Source organism: Myotis myotis, unplaced genomic scaffold (genome assembly GCF_014108235.1).
Source record: "Myotis myotis isolate mMyoMyo1 unplaced genomic scaffold, mMyoMyo1.p scaffold_m19_p_1, whole genome shotgun sequence".
NCBI lineage: Eukaryota > Metazoa > Chordata > Mammalia > Chiroptera > Vespertilionidae > Myotis > Myotis myotis.
The window spans coordinates 59,635,290-59,656,854 of record NW_023416313.1 but is presented as its reverse complement, the minus strand read 5'-3'; the positions used below and the strand labels follow the sequence as shown (position 1 = coordinate 59,656,854).

Here is a 21,565-nt window from a genome sequence, read left to right as displayed (position 1 = left end):
CCAGATGTTGGGGTCCGACCCCAGCAGGTCCAGGGGTTCCCAAAGGTATGGACAGAGTCAGGGAAGAATGAAGGACACGGAGGCAGCATTCAGTTGATCAGCATAGCCAGGTTCTCCAGCCAGGTTCTATCCAGGTTCTCCAGCCAGGTTCTGTTCTTTATTGTCTTGTTACATCTGTATTTATACCAGTTGATTTTAATCCTATCCATTCTATTCCAAGGTTAGGGCGTTTGTTAATCTAATTCTGTTGAGTTTAATCCTGTCTAGGTTAACCTCTGTGTTCCATTATAAGGGCTATTCCAAGGTCACTGCTCTACTGATAGGCTACAAGGAGGTGACTGAAGGAGATTATCCTACCCAGTAAAGGTTATGTCCTCCCAGCCTCGCTGCTTGCCTTCCCTGGGACTGCCCTGTGTCGGTGGGTCTCCGGGGGTATAGGCTTTGGTGCTTTCCCTGGTGGGCAGACCCCTGGGGATGCGGGCCCAACAAGTCCCAAATTTATTGCCAACAGTCTTAGTCCAAGTTCTTCATAAGTAGTACATGGTATTTTTGTAACACTAGGGGGTTTCACTGATTTATTCTCTTCCTTAGTCCTGTTAATCCCTAACTCCAGGGAAAAAATCCTCACCTGGGGAAACAACCTTTCTCGGAGAGGTGACCTTGGTTAAAACACATAGTTAATGTGTTTAATCCATCCTGAGAAAAGTGCAGCTGGGGTCCCAGTCTCGTTCCATGTTGCAGCTGGCTCATTTTATACACTTTAAATATATGCAATTTTTTGTTGTTGTTAATCCTCACTTGAGGATATTTTTCCATTGATTTTTAGAGAGAGTGGAAAGGAAGGGGAGAGACAGAGAGAGAGAAACATCGATGTGAGAGAGAGACATCGATTGCCTTCTGTATGGGTTCCAACCAGGGCCGGGGATTGAGCCTGCAACCGAAGTACATGCTCTTGACCAGAATTGAACCCAGGACCCTTCAGCCCGCAGTTCGACACTCTACCCACTGAGCCAAAACTGCGAGGGCAATTTTTATTTGTCAACTATACCTCAGTAAAGCAAAAAAAAAGAAGCAATTAAGCATAAAAATCTGCATTATTCCTTTACTATGATATAGAACCATTTGAAAAAATAGTTTTAAAACATTCTATTTATTGGGCTAGATTTATAACTCCAGAAAACAAGTAAACATGCATAAAACCACCTGTACAATTTCAGCATAGTTCTCTCTTAAAGCATATGTGAGTTGAAGGAAGAGACTGGAATTGAGGACTCATCACTTTAACATAAACATGAACCTGTTCTTTTGATTGTAAAGTATGACTAATAGCATAGGATATTATCTTCCTGTCAGAAGGTTTTTGAAGAATGATCCAACAGTGAGCCAAATGCATAGAGCATCATGACAACAGTTCTGAGGCTATTCAAGCTTCACTCCCCTGAGGAACTGCTGAATTAAGATCTCTCATTTACTAGTACTTGAATATTTAGAGCTACATCTTGTTTTCATTAATAACTCTGCAGCTAAAGCACTAAAAATTCAGAAGACTTCCATTTGAAAGTCTTCTAGTTTTTGTTTTTTTTTTTAAATATATTTTTATTGATTTCAGAGAGGAAGGAAGAGGGAGAGAGAGATAGAAACATCCATGATGAGAGAGAATCATGGATTGGCTGCCTCCTGCAAGTCCCCCACTGGGGATTGAGCCCACAACCCGGGCATGTGCCCTTGGCCAGAATCAAACCTGGGACCCTTCAGTCCGCAGGCCGATGCTTTATCCACTGAGTCAAACCGGCTAGGGCAGAAGGTCTTCTAGTTTTTATATGTAATCTCTAGGAAAGTCAAATAGCAGAGCTAAACAATTTCCTTTTAGATCACTTAGGTAAACCTGCTCTCTCTTTGGTTTAACCTTAAATATAACCTCAAATCCATGCAATATTTATTGATTACATAGAGAAAAACAGAGGTTTACCATGGAGACAACTTGTAGGCACCACATTAATAAAATGTTTAGAGCTGTCATCACCAGTAATTCTTCTTGGTATGATGCACTGAGAAGGACACAATATCACTCTAATATTCCTAGCAAAAATGTGTAACCTGGATTTTTTTCATGAAGAAATATCAGACAGTGAAATAGAGTGATGAACTTGCTGAGAAGTAACTGGCCTGTATGCTTCAAAATGTCAAGTTCATGAAAAACAAAACAAAAATTTATATTAAAAGAGACAAATGAGACATGACAACTATAAACAATGTTGGATCCCGGGTTGAATCCTGGAGAACAAATGCTTTTTCTTTTGCTACATTAATGGGATGGAAGGAGATGAGACTTGGGGTGGTGAGTACACATGGAGTATACAGATGTTGTATTATAAATGTGTACACCTGAAATATGTGTAATGTTATTAACCAGTTACCCCCAATAAATTGAATTTTAAAACAAAAGGAAAAAAGTAAATTAATGGGACAACTGATAAAATTTAAATCTGTAGATTATACAATAACATTGTAGCAAATTAACTTCCTGATTTTGATAATTGGACTATGGTGATATAATATCTTTTGTTTTGTTTTGAAGTGTTTAAACCTCATGTCTGCAAGTTACTTGCAAACAGTTTTTTTAAAGTCTAGCTATAGAAAACTGTCAACTTAGGGAATCTAGATGACAGCATAGAATCATTCTTTGTTCTATTTTTTTTTATTTTTTATTTTTATTTTTTTATTTTTTTTTATTGCTTAAAGTATTACAAAGGGTATTACATATGTGTCCATTTTTCCCCCCGCCCTAGACAATCCCCTAGCCTCCCCTATCCCCCAGTGTCTTATGTCCATTGGTCATGCTTATATGCATGCATACAAGTCCTTTGGTTGATCTCTTACCCCCCTACCTCCTGCCCCCCAACCCTCCCGGGCCTTCCCACTGCAGTTTGACAATCTATTTGAGGCAGCTCTGCCTCTGTATCTATTATTGTTCAAAAGTTTATAATGGTCTCTATTATCCATGAATGAGTGAGATCATGTGGTATTTTTCCTTCATTGACTGGCTTATTTCACTTAGCATAATGCTCTCCAGTTCCATCCATGCCGTTGCAAATGGTAAGAGCTCCTTCTTTTTTACAGCAGCATAGTATTCCATCGTGTAGATGTACCACAGTTTTCTAATCCATTCATCTACTGATGGGCACTTAGGCTGTTTCCAGATCTTAGCTATGGTGAATTGTGCTGCTATGAACATAGAGGTGCATATATCCTTTCTGATTGGTGTTTCTGGTTTCTTGGGATATATTCCTAGAAGTGGGATCACAGGGTCAAATGGGAGTTCCATTTTCAGTTTTTTGAGGAAACTTCATACTGTCTTCCATAGTGGCTGCACCAGTCTGCATTCCCACCAGCAGTGCACAAGTGTTCCTTTTTTTCCACATCCTCTCCAGCACTTGTCGTTTGTTGATTTGTTGATGATAGCCAGTCTGACAGGTGTGAGATGGTACCTCATTGTTGTTTTGATTTGCATCTCTCGGATGATTAGTGACTTTGAGCATGTTTTCATATGTCTCTTGGCTTTCTGAATGACCTCTTTTGAAAGGTGTCTATTTAGGTCCTTTGCCCATTTTTTGATTGGATTGTTTATCTTCCTTTTGTTAAGTTGTATGACTTCCCTATAAATTTTGGAGATTAGGCCCTTATCAGATATGACATTGGCAAATATGTTTTCCCACACAGTGGGTTTTCTCGTTGTTTTATTGATGGTTTCTTTTGCTGTGCAGAAGCTTTTTATTTTGATGTAGTCCCATTTGTTCATTTTCTCTTTAGTTTCAAGTGCCCTAGGAGCTGTATCAGTGAAGAAATTGCTTCGGCATATGTCTGAGATTTTGTTGCCTTTGGATTCTTCTAGAATTTTTATGGTTTCCTGTCATACATTTAAGTCCTTTATCCATTTTGAGTTTATTTTTGTGTATGGTGTAAGTTGGTGGTCTAGTTTCATTTTCTTGCATATATCTGTCCAATTTTCCCAACACCATTTATTGAAGAGACTATCTTGGCTCCATTGTATGTTCTTGCCTCCTTTGTCAAATATTAATTGAGCATATTGGTTCGGGCCGATTTCTGGGCTCTCTATTCTATTCCATTGATCTATATGCCTATTCTTGTGCCAGTACCAGGCAGTTTTGAGAACAGTGGCTTTGTAATACATCTTGATATCTGGTATTGAGATCCCACCTACTTTGTTCTTTTTCAGGATTGCTGCAGCTATTCGGGGTCTTTTTTTTATTCCAGATGAATTTTTGGAGAGTTCGTTCTAGATCTATGAAGTATGCCGTTGGTATTTTAATGGGAAGTGCGTTGAATTTATAGATTGCTTTGGGTAGTATGGACATTTTAATGATGTTGATTCTACCAATCCATGAACACGGTATGTTCTTCCATCTGTTTATGTCTTCCTCTATATCTTTTTTCAACGTCCTGTAGTTTTCTGAGTAGAGGTCTTTTACCTCTTTAGTTAAGTTTATTCCTAGGTAGCTTAATTTTTTTGGTGCGATGGTAAACGGGATTGTTTTTATAATCTCTCTTTCTGAAAGTTCACTATTGGTGTATAGAAATGCCTCAGATTTCTTGGGGTTAATTTTGTATCCTGCTACATTGCCAAATTCATGTATTAAGTCTAGTAGCTTTTTGATGGAGTCTCTAGGGTTTTGTATGTATAATATCATGTCGTCTGCAAATAAGGACAGTTTTACTTCCTCTTTTCCAATTTGGATGCCTTTTATTTCTTCTTCTTGCCTAATTGCAATGGCTAACACTTCCAGTACTATGTTGAACAGGAGTGGTGAGAGGGGGCATCCCTGTCTTGTTCCTGTTCTTAGGGGAAATGGTGTTAGTTTTTGTCCATTGAGTATGATGTTGGCTGTGGGCCTGTCATATATAGCTTTTATTATGTTGAGGTATGATCCTTCTACTCCCGCCTTACTGAGAGTTTTTATCAAAAATGGGTGTTGAATTTTGTCAAATGCTTTTTCTGCATCAATTGATATGACCATGTGGTTTTTTTCTTTCAATTTGTTTATGTGATGTATCACGTTTATTGATTTGCGGATATTGTACCATCCTTGCATCCCTGGGATAAATCCTACTTGGTCATGGTGTATGATCTTTCTGATGTACTGCTGGATCCGATTTGCTAAGATTTTGTTGAGGATTTTGGCATCTATGTTCATGAGGGATATTGGCCTGTAATTCTCTTTCATTGTGTTGTCTTTACCTGGTTTTGGTATTAGGGTGATGCTGGCTTCATAGAATGAGCTTGGAAGTGTTCCTTCCTCTTGGATTTTTTGTAGTAGTCTGAGGAGGATAGGTTTTAGTTCTTCCTTAAATGTTTGGTAAAACTCCCCTGTGAAGCCGTCTGGTCCTGGGCTTTTGTTTGCTGGAAGCTTTTTTTTTTAATATATATATTTTATTGATTTTTTACAGAGAGGAAGGGAGAGAGATAGAGAGTCAGAAACATCGATGAGAGAGAAACATCGATCAGCTGCCTCCTGCACATCCCCCACTGGGGAAGTGCCTGCAACCCAGGTACATGCCCTTGACCGGAATCGAACCTGGGACCTTTCAGTCCGCAGGCCGACGCTCTATCCGCTGAGCCAAACCGGCTTTGGCATGCTGGAAGCTTTTTGATGACTGCTTCAATTTCTTCCATAGTTATTGGCCTGTTGAGATTTTTAGATTCTTCCTGATTGAGTTTTGGTGTTCTATTTTTTATAATTTTTCTATCAGTTTAAAATATAAATAAATTCATACAAAAAAGGAATTTAGAAGACAGATCTAATACAGCACCTCCACCCTAACTTATTATGCTCAAAATTATAACCAGACTGGAAAAAAGTTTGAGTTTTGAATTTCTTTAAATTCAAGAAGAATCCAGGCCAGAATGAATCACAGGGCTGTCCCCCAAGGGCTGGCAGGCCAGGTAGTGCTTGGTAGGAAGTCCAATGTTGAGCTATGAATTAGCCAAAGATGCCTAACAGGCTAGAGAAAATTAGGAAAAACAGACTTTCAAAAACTCGGAATTGTGACCACAGTTTAAATAAAAATATTCAGGCCTTCATTTCATTTAACCATGATCCTGGTAAAATCATCATATTTTTCAATTCTATTGTGCAAGCCACATCACTGGAGAGTGAAGTCAAGTTAGAGTTATCAAATTCCCCAATCTCTCCAAGCACGGAAAACACAGCTTTCTACAATCAGAATGAAGAACTCTCTATTTTCTTCATCTAAATACAAAGAAAGGCTCCTTTTAAGGTTCATTTCCTTTTATACGATAGACCAGTCGTTGGCAAACTGCGGCTCAGGAGCCACATGCGGTTCTTTGGCCCCTTGAGTGTGGCTCTTCCACAAAATACTGACTTCTGCGCATGGGCCATGAAGTTTCAATTGCACTGTACATGCACGCCCGCACGTGGTATTTTGTGGAAGAGCCACACTCAAGGGGCCAAAGAGCCGCATGTGGCTCGCGAGCCGCAGTTTGCTGACCACTGCCATAGACTATTTGATTGATACAATCTAAACAGTCACTGGAAACATACAGAGTAAAACATCTATTGATTATCATTTTGAGAATTGCTTCTGTTATTTTTTAAGACCCCCCCATAGTACACTAGCCCAGCAACTTTCAACTGGTGTGCTGCAAGAGTTTTTAAAACATAAAATAACTGCCTCTCGTTTTTTTGTTTTTCGTTTTTTATGAGAGAGAGAGAAACATTGATTTGTTGTTCCACTTCTTGATGTATTCATTGGTTGATTCTTATATGTGCCCTGACCAGGGATCAAACCTGCAACCTTAGGGTATCAGGACGATGCTCTAACCCAGTGATGGCGAACCTTTTGAGCTCGGCGTGTCAGCATTTTGAAAAACCCTAACTTAACTCTGGTGCCGTGTCACATATAGAAATTTTTTGATATTTGCAACCATAGTAAAACAGAGACTTATATTTTTGATATTTATTTTATATATTTAAATGCCATTTAACAAAGAAAAATCAACCAAAAAAATGAGTTCGCGTGTCACCTCTGACACGCGTGTCATAGGTTTGCCATCATTGCTCTAACCAACTGAGCAAACCAGGCAGTGCTGCACTGACCTCTTTTCCCTTAGGTTGTCAAATTAAAAAATGACAAATGGCCAACACAACAATAGCTGTCTGGTGTGAATGAATCAAAATTATACCTATTTTTTTTTTGTCAGAGCAGCAAAAAGTATATTTTTTAGTGTGGTGCAGAATTTTAGTAATTAGTTTATGTGTGCAATGAGATGAAAAAGTCTGAAAATTGCTGTACTCGCCTAAATACAAGTAATACAAAAGTCATATAAGTCATTTCCAGCCTGTAAACTTGCTGCCTTATTTTTTTTTATCCTTTTCCAGCATTATGGGGCTTTTAAAATCATGTCAGTGTCATGAACAATTCTACTCATGATTTTCATTTAATAAATCGGAAGAGGATATAACTTGAGGGCTGGTAGACTTTTGAAAGAAAACAATTCTTTCTAGTCTTTCAGTCACAGGAACTAGATAAGAAAAAGAAAAAGGACTGGGAGCAACCTGAAGAGTTTTTTCCTAGAGAAAAACAAAACTGTTAGATTCACAGGAGATACCCACTGGGTATTTATAATGTTCAAGATGATTCTAGAGCAGGGTTCTCAGCCTTGGCATTTGGGCTAAATAATTGTTATAAGGGCCTGTCTGTGCATGGAAAGATGTTCAACCGCATTCCTGGCCTCTACCAGTAGCACTGTCCCGGTTGTAACGACTCCACACCTTGCCAAATGTCCCTTCGAGGCCCAAATCATCCCTTTGAGAGTGTAGTCTGAAACTCAGCAGCAGCAGCTGGAAGCTTTAAAGAAATAAGGATTTCCAGCACCTATGCAGTGTCCTGAGTCAGAATTTGCAGTTTAACAGGATTCCCAGGTGACTCATATGTACATTCAGGTTTGAAAATCACTGCCAGATTATATGGATCATATGTATCCACCCGCAGGAAGGTATGGGGAAGAGTGTGGGGAATGGAAAGAGGAAGAAAGGAAATGAAATAAAAAAGAGATAAAAGCTAAAAAACTTGGTTAAAATTGAAAACACATAGAACTTTAAAATCAAACATAAAATTGGTAGTGCGCAGAGGATTTTTAGGGCAGTGAAACTACTCTGTATGACGGTATAATGGTGGATACCTGCCATTATACACTTGTCCCTAATGTAAACTTTGTTCTTTGGGTGATTATGATGTGTTTACGTAGGTTCATCAGTTGTAACTAATGTAGGTACGACTCCGGCTGCGGAAGTTGATAGTGGGGGAGGCTGCACATGTAAAGGATATATGGGAAATTTTGTTCCTTCCTCTCATTCTTGCTGTGAATCTAAAACTGCTCTTAAAAATTAAATCCTTTAAAAATGATACTTAAGCATAAATAATTTTTATTTTTGTGAAATTTTTGACAAAGCTGCCAGTGAGGAAGGTAAAAAAGAAACTTTTAAAACGGATTTGAAGGAGAATAAAGTTAATGACAAGGAAGTTAGGACTATATTAAGTTAAGCACAGTTTTATTCATTTATTTTTAACATATTTTTATTGATTTCAGAGAGGAAGGGAAGGACAGAAACATCAATGATGAGAGAGAATAATCATTGATCGGCTGCCTCCTGCATGCCTCCTACTGGGGATGGAGCCGGAAACCCCACAGGTGCCCTGACCAGGAATTGAACTGTGACTTCCTGGTTCCTAGGTTGACACTCAACCATTGAGCCACACCCACTTGGCTAAGCACAGTTTGAATTACTGAGGCCTAGATTAGAACAATGGGTATTAAGATCAAAGTGGGTGAATGCTAGAGGGCTTATGAAGAAACAAATTGTAAGAACTGGTGACCAGCTGGATTTGAAAGAGGGTAGACTTTTGATGTTGCTTCTCAAATGGTCACTTTCTAAGCTAGGATGCATTATCTGGAGGAAAACCTTGGAAAATGAGTACCACCAAATTATTTGCTGAAGCCCCAGGTAACATCAGTTTTAACGTCCTTTTATCCCTTTGATTTAACATGGTGTAGTAATTCAAGTAAGCTATTTTCACCCATCCCCAATGCTCTACTGTAAATCCTTGCAGATAAGAAATTTCCTATTTTTTTCTAAATATGACAATTCGGTGTCAAGAGGATGATTGTTTTCATGAGTGGTTCCCAGTACTCACACTTCTGAATCTTTTTGATAGTTCAGATCAGAGGTTGGCAATTTTTTTCTATAAGGGCCAGTTAATAAATATTTTAGGTTTCATGGTTTATTCCGTCTCTGTAGCAACCATGACTTTGCAAAGTGAAAGCAGCCATAGACGACATGTAAACAAATGACCATGGCGGTGTTCTGATAATACTTTACAAAAACAGATGGTCAGCCCTGGTTGGTGTGACTCAGTGGTTAGAACATAGGCCTGCACACTGAGTTCGATTCCCAACCAAGGGCACATTCCAGGTTTGACACCCAACCAGTAGGGGTGCCTGTGTGAGGCAATTAATCAATGTCTCTCTCTCACATTCATGTTTCTCTCTCTCTCTTTTTCTCTCACTGTCACCCCCCTCCCTTCCACTCTCTCTAAAAACCAAACCAAACCAAACCAAACCAACAAACAAAAACAGGTGGTCAGTTCAATTTGGCCTGAAACCCAGTTTTTGACTCCTGGTCTAGATTTTTCCTTTCAGATTAAACTCATCTCCCTCATAAAAAATTTAAATAATTAACATGTATTGAGTACAAAGTGTCAGGAACTATTCAAAGTGATTTACATATGTTATATTTAATACTCACATCAAGATTCTGGGGCAGAGAGCGGGACGTCCGGCTTGCGAGTGGGCATCTCCGTGTTGCGCGTGACTAACGAGCGATTTAAAAATGGCTGATGTTGAGAAGGGCAAGAAGATTTTTGTTCAGAAGTGTGCCCAGTGCCATACTGTGGAAAAGGGAGGCCAGCACAAGACTGGGCCAAATCTCCATGGTCTCTTTGGGCGAAAGACAGGTCAGGCCCCTGGATTTTCTTACATGGATGCCAACAAGAACAAAGGTATCACCTGGGATGAGGCTACACTGATGGAGTATTTGGAGAAGCCCAAGAAGTACATCCCTGGAACAAAAATGATCTTCGCTGGCATTAAGAAGAGTGCAGAGAGGGCAGACTTGATAGCTTATCTCAAAAAAGCTACTAATGAGTAAGAGTTGTCCACTGCCTTATTTATTACAAATGTCTCATGACTTTTTTTATGTGTACCATATTTAAACTGATCTCATACACCAGAATTCAGATCATGAATGGCTAATAGAGCATTTCTTTCGGGCAGTCCTGATTTAAATGAGATTGGCTTGTGGTTAAATGAATATGGTCAGCTTTTTGAGCTTTGATAATTTTGGTTCAGCAAGCACTGTCACTGTCTTCCCTTCTAACAATATGGTGGGACTCGATTCCTAGTGTTCAACTTTTCACAGAGGTGGCGAGTGCCATCTCAAAACCTGTAGGAGACTGGCTTACATTTAGATTTATATGACTGGTTGTGTTAATATGTTTAAAATTCTGAGGAAACCCCTTCACTGTCTCTCAGACCTGCAAGACTAGCTTATGTTTCAGGTTGTGTTCATTAGCCTGTTAAAAGGAAGGGCTGCAGATAAGCTGGCAGCGATCATTTTATCTCTTTGGTCCCAACTATGCCAATTTAATAAAATTCCCTGTATCTAAAAAAAAAAAAAAGATTCTGGGGCAGTTTATCACACAGGGTTTCGTGTAGGAAAATAAATTATTCTAGGTATTTCTAGTATATAAGGAGTTTACTCTAGGGAAGTATGTGCTCATAAATTCACTGGAAGAGCTGGAAGAGCACAAATATAGGTTTGTTCTGGAGTCATACTCTCATAGCTGTGATCCAGAAGGCAGGAAGCCGCTATGGCCCCCACTGCTGTCACTGCCACACCTGCCTCAAATTCAGGAAAATGTGTCTGGAGGGCGACATGGTGGATCCATGCAAACCTGTATCGGTCAGAACCTGCTTGTCAGCTCGCCCTGAGGCAGGAAGCTCTCCTTTGTCTCCCTTCCAAATCACAAGTACATGTTTATTGCATATTGCACACCCACAATGCTAGCTGCTAGAGCCTGGAAAATGTTACTCTTTAGCTTCTCTCAATAGAAGGAGGGTGAAATGGAGGTTGAGAGAGTCAAAGCAGCTGGCCTGTTTAAGCTGAGTTGGAAAGAACTTCCTGCCATTTTTTCTTTGATTTCCTTTCATCTAAATAGACAAGTTAATAATATGGGAAGTGGCATATCTGGATATTCCCTCTTTGATATCCTTACAGTTTTAATTATCTCTTATTTTTGAAGTATTTCAAAATATATAAGAATAGAAATTTTAAAGAACAAAATAGTTGTGATGAGTCTCTTTAAGAAGTACCATTTCTCTTTTCATATGTTCATGTCCTAATTATGTTGAAATTTTAAGCTAAAGATCAAACCAGGCCATTTTTTAAAATCAGTTTTGAAATCATAGTTATATATGGAAGTCACTTAAAATGTCTATTAACATGCATAACCCATGGACACAGATAATAGGGTGGTGAAGGCCTTGGACGGGGGTTGAGGGTGGGCTAGAAGGGGTCAGTGGGAGAAAAATGGGACATATGTAATACTTTCAACAAGAAAAATTTTAAAAACTAAATAAATGCCCTGGCTGGTTTGGCTCAGTGGATAGAGCATTGGCCTGCAGACTGAAGGGTCCCAGGTTCGATTCCGGTCAGGGGGCACATGCCTGGGTTGCGGGCTTGATCCCCAGTGCGGGGTGTGCAGGAGGCAGCCAATCAGTGATTCTCTCTCATCATTGATGTTTCTATCTCTCCCTCTCCCTTCCTCTCTGAAGTCAATAAAAATATAATTTAAAAAAAATAAAAATTAAATAAATAAAATGTATATTAACATCCAGCCTTCCAATATCCACTCAATTCCATATTACTCATTCTTCTCAGATCTGCAATATAGTATGGACGGTTCATCATACTCATCTCTGCAACAAGTTTCATGTCCTACTTGTAAAATCAAAATTTTGTTTTCATGGCTTAAAAAGGTTTTAAAAGGGGATAAAATGGGTGTCTCCTGAGATCTAAGTAAATCAATAATTTGATAGTGCTACATGTCCTATACTTTACTGACACTTCCCCAACCCTTCCATCAACCACAGGTATTGCTCCCTCCTGATGTTCAATATTAATTCACCAATGCTGAATGAATACACAAAAAAATGCATCATCTGTAGCCAGGATTTTTAGCTAACTGTATCCTAAAAATCAGGATATTTTTTATGCTTTTATATCCCTCTTTTTTTTACCTCCTAACACAATACTGAGAATATAGGAAATGCTCAATGTAAATGTTCATTGAATTGAATCAATAGTTTTAAATAAAATATACCAATATCAATTATTAACCTCAACTATTAACTGGTAATATTTATATTTTAAAACTATTTCATTAAATAAAAATTTAAAAGAATCAGCAACATTCCAACCACTTAAAGACAACCTTTCTATTCGCAGGTTCTTGGCTTAAAAATTAATTGTACTCATTGTGCACAAAATTTTGTGTCCTGCTTCTTTTCACTTATTATATTTAACTAGGGGCCCAGTGCATGAATTCGTGCACCTTGAAAGGAACTGTGGGCCACGAGGCTGTGGCGGGCACAGGGGTGGTTCTCGGCCCATCCTTCACACCCCTGCCCAGCCCCTCCCGCTGCAGTTCTCAGTTCCCTGTCTGCTGGCAGCCCTGCTCCCACCTTCGCTGCTCCCACATGTTGATGGCGTCGGCCCCCTGCTTGGCACCACTGATGGCGCGGAGCAGTTGGGGCTGGTGCCAGCAGCAGGTGCAAGCAGAGCCAGCACTATCAGCGGGTGCAAGTGGCAGCTGCTGCACCTCAGGAGCAGGGGGAGGTGGAGAAGCCCTCAGGGCTGATTTGGGCTGGCAGCAGCCACTCACACCCGCTGACAGCGCTGAGCCATCTGGACCGGTGCTGGGCGCTGGCAGCAGGTGCAAGCAGGGCTGGCATCGGCAGCAAGTGTGAGCGCCCAGCCAGGATCAAAGAATTTTCAGTACCACCAGAAGCTCACCCTGATGACAGCCACTGGTGCCCTGCCTTGGTCTGGCGCCCCCGCTCACCCGCTCCACCATCCTGCCTCAGCCAATGCCCGCCATGTTCCATGCTCTGCTGCCTGCTGCCGTTGCCCACCATATTCTGTGTGCGCCCTTTGGTGGTCAGTGCACGTCATAGTGACCAGTTGTTCAGTTGTTTGGTTGTTCTGCCAGTCGGTCAATTTGCATGTTAGGGTTTTATGTATCTAGGTCATCATTTTCTGTGTTATGGTGACTTTTTATTTTTAATGCTGTATAATGGTACAGAGGAGCTCTAGCCTCTAGGACAGCGTGATGGGTAATTTTATGTGTCAATTTGACTGGGCCAAGCAGTGCCCATATTAAACATTATTTCTGGGTATGCTAGTGAGAGTGTTTCCAGATGAGACTGGCATTTGAATCAGTGGGTTCAGTAAAGTAGATTGCTCTCTCCAGTGTGGATGGGCATAATCCAATCCATTGAAAGCCTGAATAGAACACAAAGACAGAGGTAGAAGGAATTCAAACCTTTTGCTTCCTACCTGGCTGATTGAGCAGGGGCATGTGTATTCTTTGGCCCCTGGACTGGGATTTACACCATCTGTTCCACTGGTCCTCCAACTTTCAGACAGTATATCACGGGACTTCTCAGCCTCCATAATCATGTGACCCAATTCCTCAAATTGGGAAATGGAAACTTATTTGATGTTTAAAATTTGCATTAGTTACTATTGAGGATGAATATTTTATGTGTTTGTTTATGTGTTTATGTGTTCATAATTTTTTTTCACACTTTTTGTCCATTTATCTATTGGACCCTGGATTTTAATGAACTCATTATAATTGCAACATATCAATAAAATAGATTTTTTTGTGATTTCCCCCCTATAATAGATTTCACAAAATTAAGGAAAGCACTGGCAAAATAAAAGCAAATCTTTGTAATCACAGAAAGAAAAGTATAAGCAGAAATAATATTACTTTAAATATTGAAGGATGCCATCTAGTGGAAAATTGGTTTTAACTTCTCTTTCTGGAACAGAGCTTCCCAAATTTGGTATTTATGGCACCTTTTAAAATTTATATTCTAGTCTCTCCTCTGCCTGGAGATTTTGAACTCACCTAATGTATATGATTGTCCAAGAGCATATTTCAATATTATCTACATTAGAAACTATAAAAATTTGTTATCAGTTAAAATTAAGGTGCCCAGTGGTACATCGTACTTTCCCTTTTGTGGATGAAGAAGGGGCCACTTACTAAACCTGACAAGTCCATGGAAGGCCAGTATGAAGAGCCTTGCAAACTCAGAGACGAAAGCAATCACACAGGATGAGCTGAACACAAAAATTCCTAACTGTAAGTGGGTCATGTGGGTAGTCACATCCCAGGCCTGTAGCTTCCTTCACCGAGGTCAATCTTTACCTTAAGGAAGCCTGTATTTTTGCATCTAAGATACCATACCTTCAGAATGTCAGAATAATCCCCTTTTTTTGAGCCCTCCGGCTTCAACTTTACACCATAGCACTGAACCCCTCCTTATTGCCCACATTCCACCTCTATGTGCTGTGAATGTTAATTATTAACTACCCTGTACCCACCAATGTAAAAGAAGTATGTGTCTCTCCATTTTACCTTTAATACAGTCTCAGAGATTTCCCTGCTATGCTTTCTCCCACCTCCCTAATCTACCACCAGTGAATTTCCTCCTTTGACTCTAATGATGAAATAAGCTGTAAAACAGCCATTCTCCAGAGTATTTCCTCAGCCAGTGGAGATTTTGGTTCCCAGCAATTGTTGTCAATTTGGCTCAAATAAACTCTCCAAAGACTTTTTCTTAGGCTCTACTTCTTTTGACAACCTTTTTTTTTTTTTTAAAGATAAATCTATTCTTTTTTAAAAATATTTTTTTTTCTTTCAAATGTTTATTTATTTTGGAGGGGAGAGACTGTAGGGGTGGAAGTGAGGCATTTAATGTTACCCCCATGAACGGCCTATAAGACATAAAGTAATATTTTCTACTTGATAAACACTAGAATGACTTACTGGGTGAATCAATGATTCTTCTTCTTCTTTTTATTTTTTTTTAGCCATGATTTACACAACATTTATTTAGGTGATTCATGTAACTTAAGAAATAATTACACAAATGCTACATTAACAGAAGGTATGAAGTATAGTGTGACAAACAGCAGACTCTCAATGATTCTTCTTAAGTTCTTAAAAAGTTGTTCTTGCTTCAGCAAATCAATTAATAATAAGGACTTCCGGAGTAAACTGTTGTGAGAAATTCGGTTCTGAATTGGCAGTACAGTTCATATTTAGGGATATGTGAAGCTCAATAGGCAAAGGAAATCTTATGGTGTGGTTAGGATATTGACGGTTGAGTTTAGATTTTCTGTTGTGGTTTTGAGTAGAGAGGAAAGAACTTGAGAAGACTGGATGGCAATGCATTAAAATATGTTTTTATTGATTTTTAGAGAGAGAGGAAGGGAGAGGGATAGAGAGAAACACTGATGAGAGAGAAACATCATCGATCGGCTGCCTCCTGCACGCACCCCTACGGGGGATTGAGCCGGCAACTCGGGCATGTGCCCTGACTGGTTCCTGGGTGGATGCTCAGCCACTGAGTCACACCAGCCGGGCTGGTCAACATTTCCTAATTAGAATTTTCACCAACTTTACCACAAAAAAGTAATTTTGCTGCTGATAACATACTTTTTAATTGCGGTCTGTGCCAACCCTGTGCTAACTGCTTTACTTTATTATTTGATTTGAGCCTCTCAACAACTCTAATAAGCTAGGTACTATTGTTATACCAGAGGCATACCTGGGAGCTACTTCAGGTTCAGTTCCAGACCACTGTAATAAAATAAATATCATAATAAGGTGAGTCGTAATATTTTTTCTGGTGGAGAGTCTTGCCTTCAGTTTGTAAAAAACACAACACCTGTGAATTCCAATAAAGTGAAACACAATAAAAAGAGGAATGCCTGTATTTTACAGAGGGTAACACTGAGGTAGAGAAGTTCAGTAGCTTCCGCAAGGTCACACAGCTAATAAGGTACCTTAGCCTGGAGCCCATGGTGTTATCACATGCCTGCACAGGGCTCTAAGATGGGACAGATAACAGTCACCCCAACAGTCGAAAAGGACTAATGATTTTACAGTTCTATACTGTCATCTCCATTCAGCTTAGTATACTACATGCAGAAATGAGCTGGATTCCTCAATTACTGGGGCTGTTTAGGAACATTGTGCAACTTAATATTTACATTGTTTGGATTAATACATCACACACTCAGATGTTCCTAAAATATTGGTCATAGGTTTTTGGTGCTATAAATTTGTTTTTTAATAATTTGCTCTTACTCTCCATTTCCCCCCTAACGCTATCACAAGTTAAACTGGTCTGTTTCCGACCTTCTGTGTGGAGGCAAACTGGAACTAATTTATTTATAACTGGTTAGAAAACCCAGTTGGGCGGGATCTGTCCGCCAGGCCAGGCTGATGAAGCTGGCCTTACATGGGTGCCTGCCCCTACGCCACAGGGGCCAAGACCCTCGGCCTGCCCAGCCTGCTCTGAGCCCACTAAGTGGTGGTAGAAGTCAAGCTCTGCTTCCCCAGCCCTCGCGGAAACATCCTCCCTATAGTTCACTCCCTCCCCAGGGCCCAAGGTATCAACTAACCACAAGCTAAAAAATTAACTCGCGCCCTAATAGGAAACAATGTGAAGGTAACACAGGCACTTTTTAACAGTCCTACCTCCCTGACAGCTGCTCTATGCTGAAATCTTTCCAGCATTAGTAAACAAAGAGCATCAAGTCACGGAGTGGATTTTAAAAAAGAGAGTGAACAAACAGTATACAAATTCCTCAATTTATTTTTTACATTGCTGAGTGGAAGAGAAGCTTGAAAATATAATCTTATATTTGTATCTGTATATCCCTCACTCCCATCCCTATCTCCCAGGAGCTCAAAGTGTGAAATGGTCGAGCCCAAGGATGCAGAAAAGGTTCAAATCAATATTCAGCAAAACCAAAGGGGAAAAACTGGCGACTAACAAGAATCTCCTCGTATACAGAAGAACAGGGGAAATAAAAATAACGGTAGCGTTACTTGAGCATTCATTTGTCCCAGGCTCTTTTCTAAATGCCCTTTGAATGCACTGCCATATAGTAATCCCCACAAGGGATTATTAAGGAACAATTATGAATCTTACTATGCAAATAAGAAAAGTGAATAGTGAAGTCATTTGTTGGAGTCCAACAGCTAGTAAACTCTGGACCTAGAGCCAAGCTGTCAGGCCCCAGAGCCCAAACTCTTCACCTGCTACAGGCAGGAGACGAAACCTGTGTCACCCGCTCGGAGGGTCAGAGACGAACCTGGGGCGAAAGAAACCCCCAACAGGTCACCCCTTAGTGAGCATCTGCTGATGACACAGGTGTCTAGGCTCTTGCCGTCTCACAGCTCATTTGGAGAAGAAAATTAATTGTGCTTATTACGCAGCTGCATTCAAAATGAATCCCGCAGGGGCGAGCCTATGGACGTCCTGGACTGTAAAGAGGACTAAGCCACTCTTTTCAGGTTCTTACTTTTTTTTTTAAGTGAGAGAAGAAAAAGAAAAACGCCAAACCAGGTTACAGAAACTGTGGTAAAGATTCACATAAAACAAATGAATGCTTTCAACATATCCAGTGCGAGAGGAGGGTTTGAAACTTCATTTTGTGGGTAACCACGTAGGCCCCGGCCTAACACTGTGTGACTCCCAGGTCCGGCCCCGGCGTCCCGCGATACAAGCTCCGAACCGCCGCCAGGGGACTGCGGCTGCCGGAGCGGTGCCCCGGGGATGGCAGCCGGGTCAGCAACGCCCTCGGAACCAAAGCGCTCGCCCCGCCCCGCCCCGCCCGTCGGACTGCGTTCCCAGCGCACCCAGGGGCGGGGCCTGGGCGTCGGGGCCGGACGCGCGGGGTCAGCGTGAGCGGCGGCGCCTGGCGGCGGGCGGCCGGACCATGCTGAGTGCGGGCAGGCTCGGCGCAGTGCTGCGGGGGACGCGCGCGCCGCCGTCGTCCACGGTCGCCTGTCGGTGCCTGCGCGTGTCAGCGTCGCGGCCGGCGGCCGACGAGAGCGAGAGGCCCGGAGAGCCGCCCCACGCCTTCGACCCGGCGCTGCTGGAGTTCCTGGTGTGCCCGCTCTCCAAGAAGCCGCTCCGGTGAGGCTCGCCCGCGGCGCGCTTCCTCGCGCGGCCTCCCGCGGCGGGCAGAGGGCAGGCGGGCCGCGCGGCCGCCTACGGCGCCGGGGGAGCCTTTAGGTCCGGCCGGGCACTCACCGCTGCCATGTTCGGGTGGGGGGGGGGGCCCGCCAGCTCCCACGCTCCTCCCCCCGCGGCGGGAAGGGCGGGAGGCGGCCGTGGGGGAGCCGAGCCCCAGGCCCCCCAGGTGTCACCGCCGACCGCACCGACGCGTTTATAGGTTCGCGAGGACCTTTTTACTTTTTATTTATTTACTTATGTATTTATCTATTTAAAATACATGTTATGGATTTTTTTCATTTTTTTTTACATAGAGTTAGAAACATCGATGAGAGAGAAACATCGATCAGCTGCCTCCCGCACACCCCTTCCTGGGGATGTGCCCGCAACCAGGGTCCATGCCCTTGACCGGAATCGAACCCGGGACCCTTGAGTCCGCAGGCCGACTCGCGGGCCCCCCCCCCACATGGGGAAATCGGAAGGTGTGGGGCGGACCGGAGTGGTTCTAACGCCCAGGACGGGGCCCAGGCCCTGCGGCTTCTAAGCCAAGACGATGCGGAATCCTGTGCCCAGAGGACGCCTGGCGCTGAAGCGAGCCGGCGCCGTTGCTGCCCTTTGGCTTTCAGTTCGGGCCGCCTGGCGTCTGTGAGGCTCCCCAGCCTCTAACCCCGAGTCCTCGGGCCAGCAGCTCTGCACCGGGCTCCGCACACGGGTTGCAGATCGAATCTGCTAACCGCCACCGTGTTGTGGTGGTAGAGTGATAGGAATTTTAATTTTCTTCTTCTTGCATTTTCCTTTCTAGGTTTTTCCCCCCATAATGAACATAGCAGATTTTCTTAAACATTGCAATTACCACTTGATCTACCTTTTTGCCAACTGTGGGACTAGCTCACTGTGGGTTGGCTGTTTTCCAGTTTTCTCAATTTCTGCCCTTTTATCTTTCTCGGACTTTTATTTTGCGTGTTTGATTTTTCAGTGGTTTCCTTTGAATGGGCCAGTCAGTTTGCTCTCATGTGTTCTAAAAACGAGGAAGTTGAATTTTCCTCTAGTGTCCTTTCAGTAGTAGATTAACTGGGATGGTTTTGGGGGTGACCACAGTGATGAAGGAATAGTTGAATGGAAAGGGGAGAGCTTTTCTGACTGGTATTTAAAAAAAAAAAAAAATTAAGGCATACATTGAAAATAAAGTGAAAAAGAAAATATGAGAGAAACTGACTAAAGTGGGAACAATTAGAGATTAATTTTCTAAAATGATTCGGTTGGCTGTTACTGCTTTTAGAATTAAAAAGAGTTTAATTCTGCTTTTCTGGGATTGGCTCTGTGTCAAGAATTGGATAAATGGTGTTATTTATTGAACTGCAAGCTCTTCCCAGTATTTTGTTTTTCACAATTCATTTTTTCTTTTCCCCCCTTAGATATGAAGCATCGACAAATGAATTGATTAATGACGAGTTGGGAATAGCCTATCCAGTTATTGATGGGATCCCTAATATGATACCACAGGCAGCTAGGATGATGGCACATCAAAATAAGAAGCAAGAAGATACGGAGCAGCACTAGATCATAATTAAAAACGACACATACAGCCAGATTTTCTTACCACCATCGACCTTTTAAAAAGTCAGGTGGCAGGTAGTAAGTGGAAGAGGAGAATGTTTCTGTCTCTTCCTACATTGACTGTCCTCATTCCATTGATCTCCTTAGCAGGACTGTTCTACTCGGCCTCCGTGGAAGAAGACTTCCCACAGGGCTGCACCAGCACAGCCAGCCTGTGCTTTTACAGTCTGCTCTTGCCCATCACCATACCAGTGTATGTGTTCTTCCACCTGTGGACTTGGATGGGTATTAAGCTCTTCAGGCATAATTAATGCACCCAGAGCCAAGATGGGATATACATTAATGATAAGTCCTGAGTGTCTAGCTCAACTGCATGAAAATACTGGAAACCCACTTAATTTTCAGGGAAGATGCTGTGCCTTGCTTCTGTCAGAGGCTGAGGACTGTGGGAGGCGTACACTGCAGAAGCTTCTTTCATTATACTTTGGTTCTGCCCTTGTTTTTTGAAGGCTCTAATTAATAACTACTGTGTCAGAAGAAACATTTCAACACAGTGTCTTATTGGAAATTAATAATCCCAACCATCACCTAATGGCTTTTATTTCTTATCCCTTTCATCTAAAAATTAATAATTTGAAATTTTGTTTGTTTGAGATTCAAAGTCTTTGATAAAGTCACATGTTCTACAGATAACTGAAATAACTCCAAAGGAGCTATGTTGGAGTAGTTATAGAGAAATGCATTTGAACTAGTGTGATATAAAACTATAATAAAATTGAAACTTCATGGACTTACAAAAATTTTGAGTCAGTAAAATTACCTTCATTTCTTTGGCATCAAATACTTAACGTTAGTAAATAATAGAATGACACTTTTCCGTAAAACATTTACACGGTTTTGTTTTTGGTCATAAGAGTTTGGTTCTAAGGGAGGGAACATCTAAAAATATTCTACATTTTAAAGTGTAGGCTATTTTTAGCCCTAACTGGTTTGGCTCAGTAGATAGAGTGCCCTCCTGAGGACTCAAGGGTTCCAGGTTCGATTCCGGTCGAGGGCATGTCTCTTGGTTGCAGGCACACCCCCAGTGGGGAGTGTGCAGGAGGCAGCTGATGGATGTTTCTCTCTCATCGATGTTTCTAACTCTATCCCTCTCCCTCTCTGTAAAAAATCAATAAAATAAAAAAAATAAAGTGTAGGCTATTTTTAGAGAAGCAGTTAATACCCAAATAGAATAGTTTCCCAGGAAAGTATTTACTTTTAGGGGTAGAAGTGGGGGTGTTAGAAGCCTTGCAAATACCTGATTGTGACCTATTGAGCTGAGAACTATGTTTTGAGCCACATTTCCTGACGTAGGAGACAAGTTTAGCATGAGTAAGGGCATGAGCATTTGACATAATAGTTCCTGATTTTCTAGAACTTTCAACAAGGCTGATAGAGGTTAAAATTTTACTAGTTTCCATAAAGAAACCTAAGAATTAAATATACTAATCTTAATTTATTTTTACTAGAATCTTAAAGTACTTTAACAGAAGCGTTAGACATTCTTATGGAAAGAAAATTAAAACGGCATATGTATTTTATATT

The 21,565-nt window shown here is 41.4% G+C and overlaps 3 protein-coding genes across 3 annotated transcripts; all 3 read left to right on the top strand.

Annotated features, from left to right (window-relative positions):
- Window positions 1–9,882: 9,882 nt before the first annotated feature.
- Window positions 9,883–10,422, top strand: LOC118654943 (cytochrome c-like). The gene has a single exon (XM_036306269.1). The coding sequence runs from the start codon at window positions 9,930–9,932 to the stop codon at window positions 10,245–10,247; it is 318 nt and encodes a 105-aa protein (XP_036162162.1). The 5' UTR covers window positions 9,883–9,929; the 3' UTR covers window positions 10,248–10,422.
- A 7,685-nt stretch (window positions 10,423–18,107) lies between these two features.
- Window positions 18,108–20,021, top strand: PYURF (PIGY upstream reading frame). Its single transcript, XM_036339471.1, has 2 exons — window positions 18,108–18,385; window positions 19,840–20,021. Exons 1-2 carry the CDS (start codon window positions 18,186–18,188, stop codon window positions 19,982–19,984), a joined length of 345 nt encoding a protein of 114 aa, XP_036195364.1. The 5' UTR covers window positions 18,108–18,185; the 3' UTR covers window positions 19,985–20,021.
- A 16-nt stretch (window positions 20,022–20,037) lies between these two features.
- PIGY (phosphatidylinositol glycan anchor biosynthesis class Y) lies at window positions 20,038–20,859 on the top strand. Its single transcript, XM_036339484.1, has one exon. It carries the CDS (start codon window positions 20,077–20,079, stop codon window positions 20,290–20,292), a length of 216 nt encoding a protein of 71 aa, XP_036195377.1. The 5' UTR covers window positions 20,038–20,076; the 3' UTR covers window positions 20,293–20,859.
- Window positions 20,860–21,565: the final 706 nt, after the last annotated feature.

Bases quoted from the DNA above. Each gene is read 5' to 3' on its own strand.
- LOC118654943 (XM_036306269.1), top strand. From the start codon at position 9,930: ATGGCTGATGTTGAGAAGGGCAAGAAGATTTTTGTTCAGAAGTGTGCC.
- PYURF (XM_036339471.1), top strand. From the start codon at position 18,186: ATGCTGAGTGCGGGCAGGCTCGGCGCAGTGCTGCGGGGGACGCGCGCG. The intron at 18,386-19,839 runs GTGAGGCTCGCC...TTCCCCCCTTAG, and splicing joins CTCTCCAAGAAGCCGCTCCG to ATATGAAGCATCGACAAATG.
- PIGY (XM_036339484.1), top strand. From the start codon at position 20,077: ATGTTTCTGTCTCTTCCTACATTGACTGTCCTCATTCCATTGATCTCC.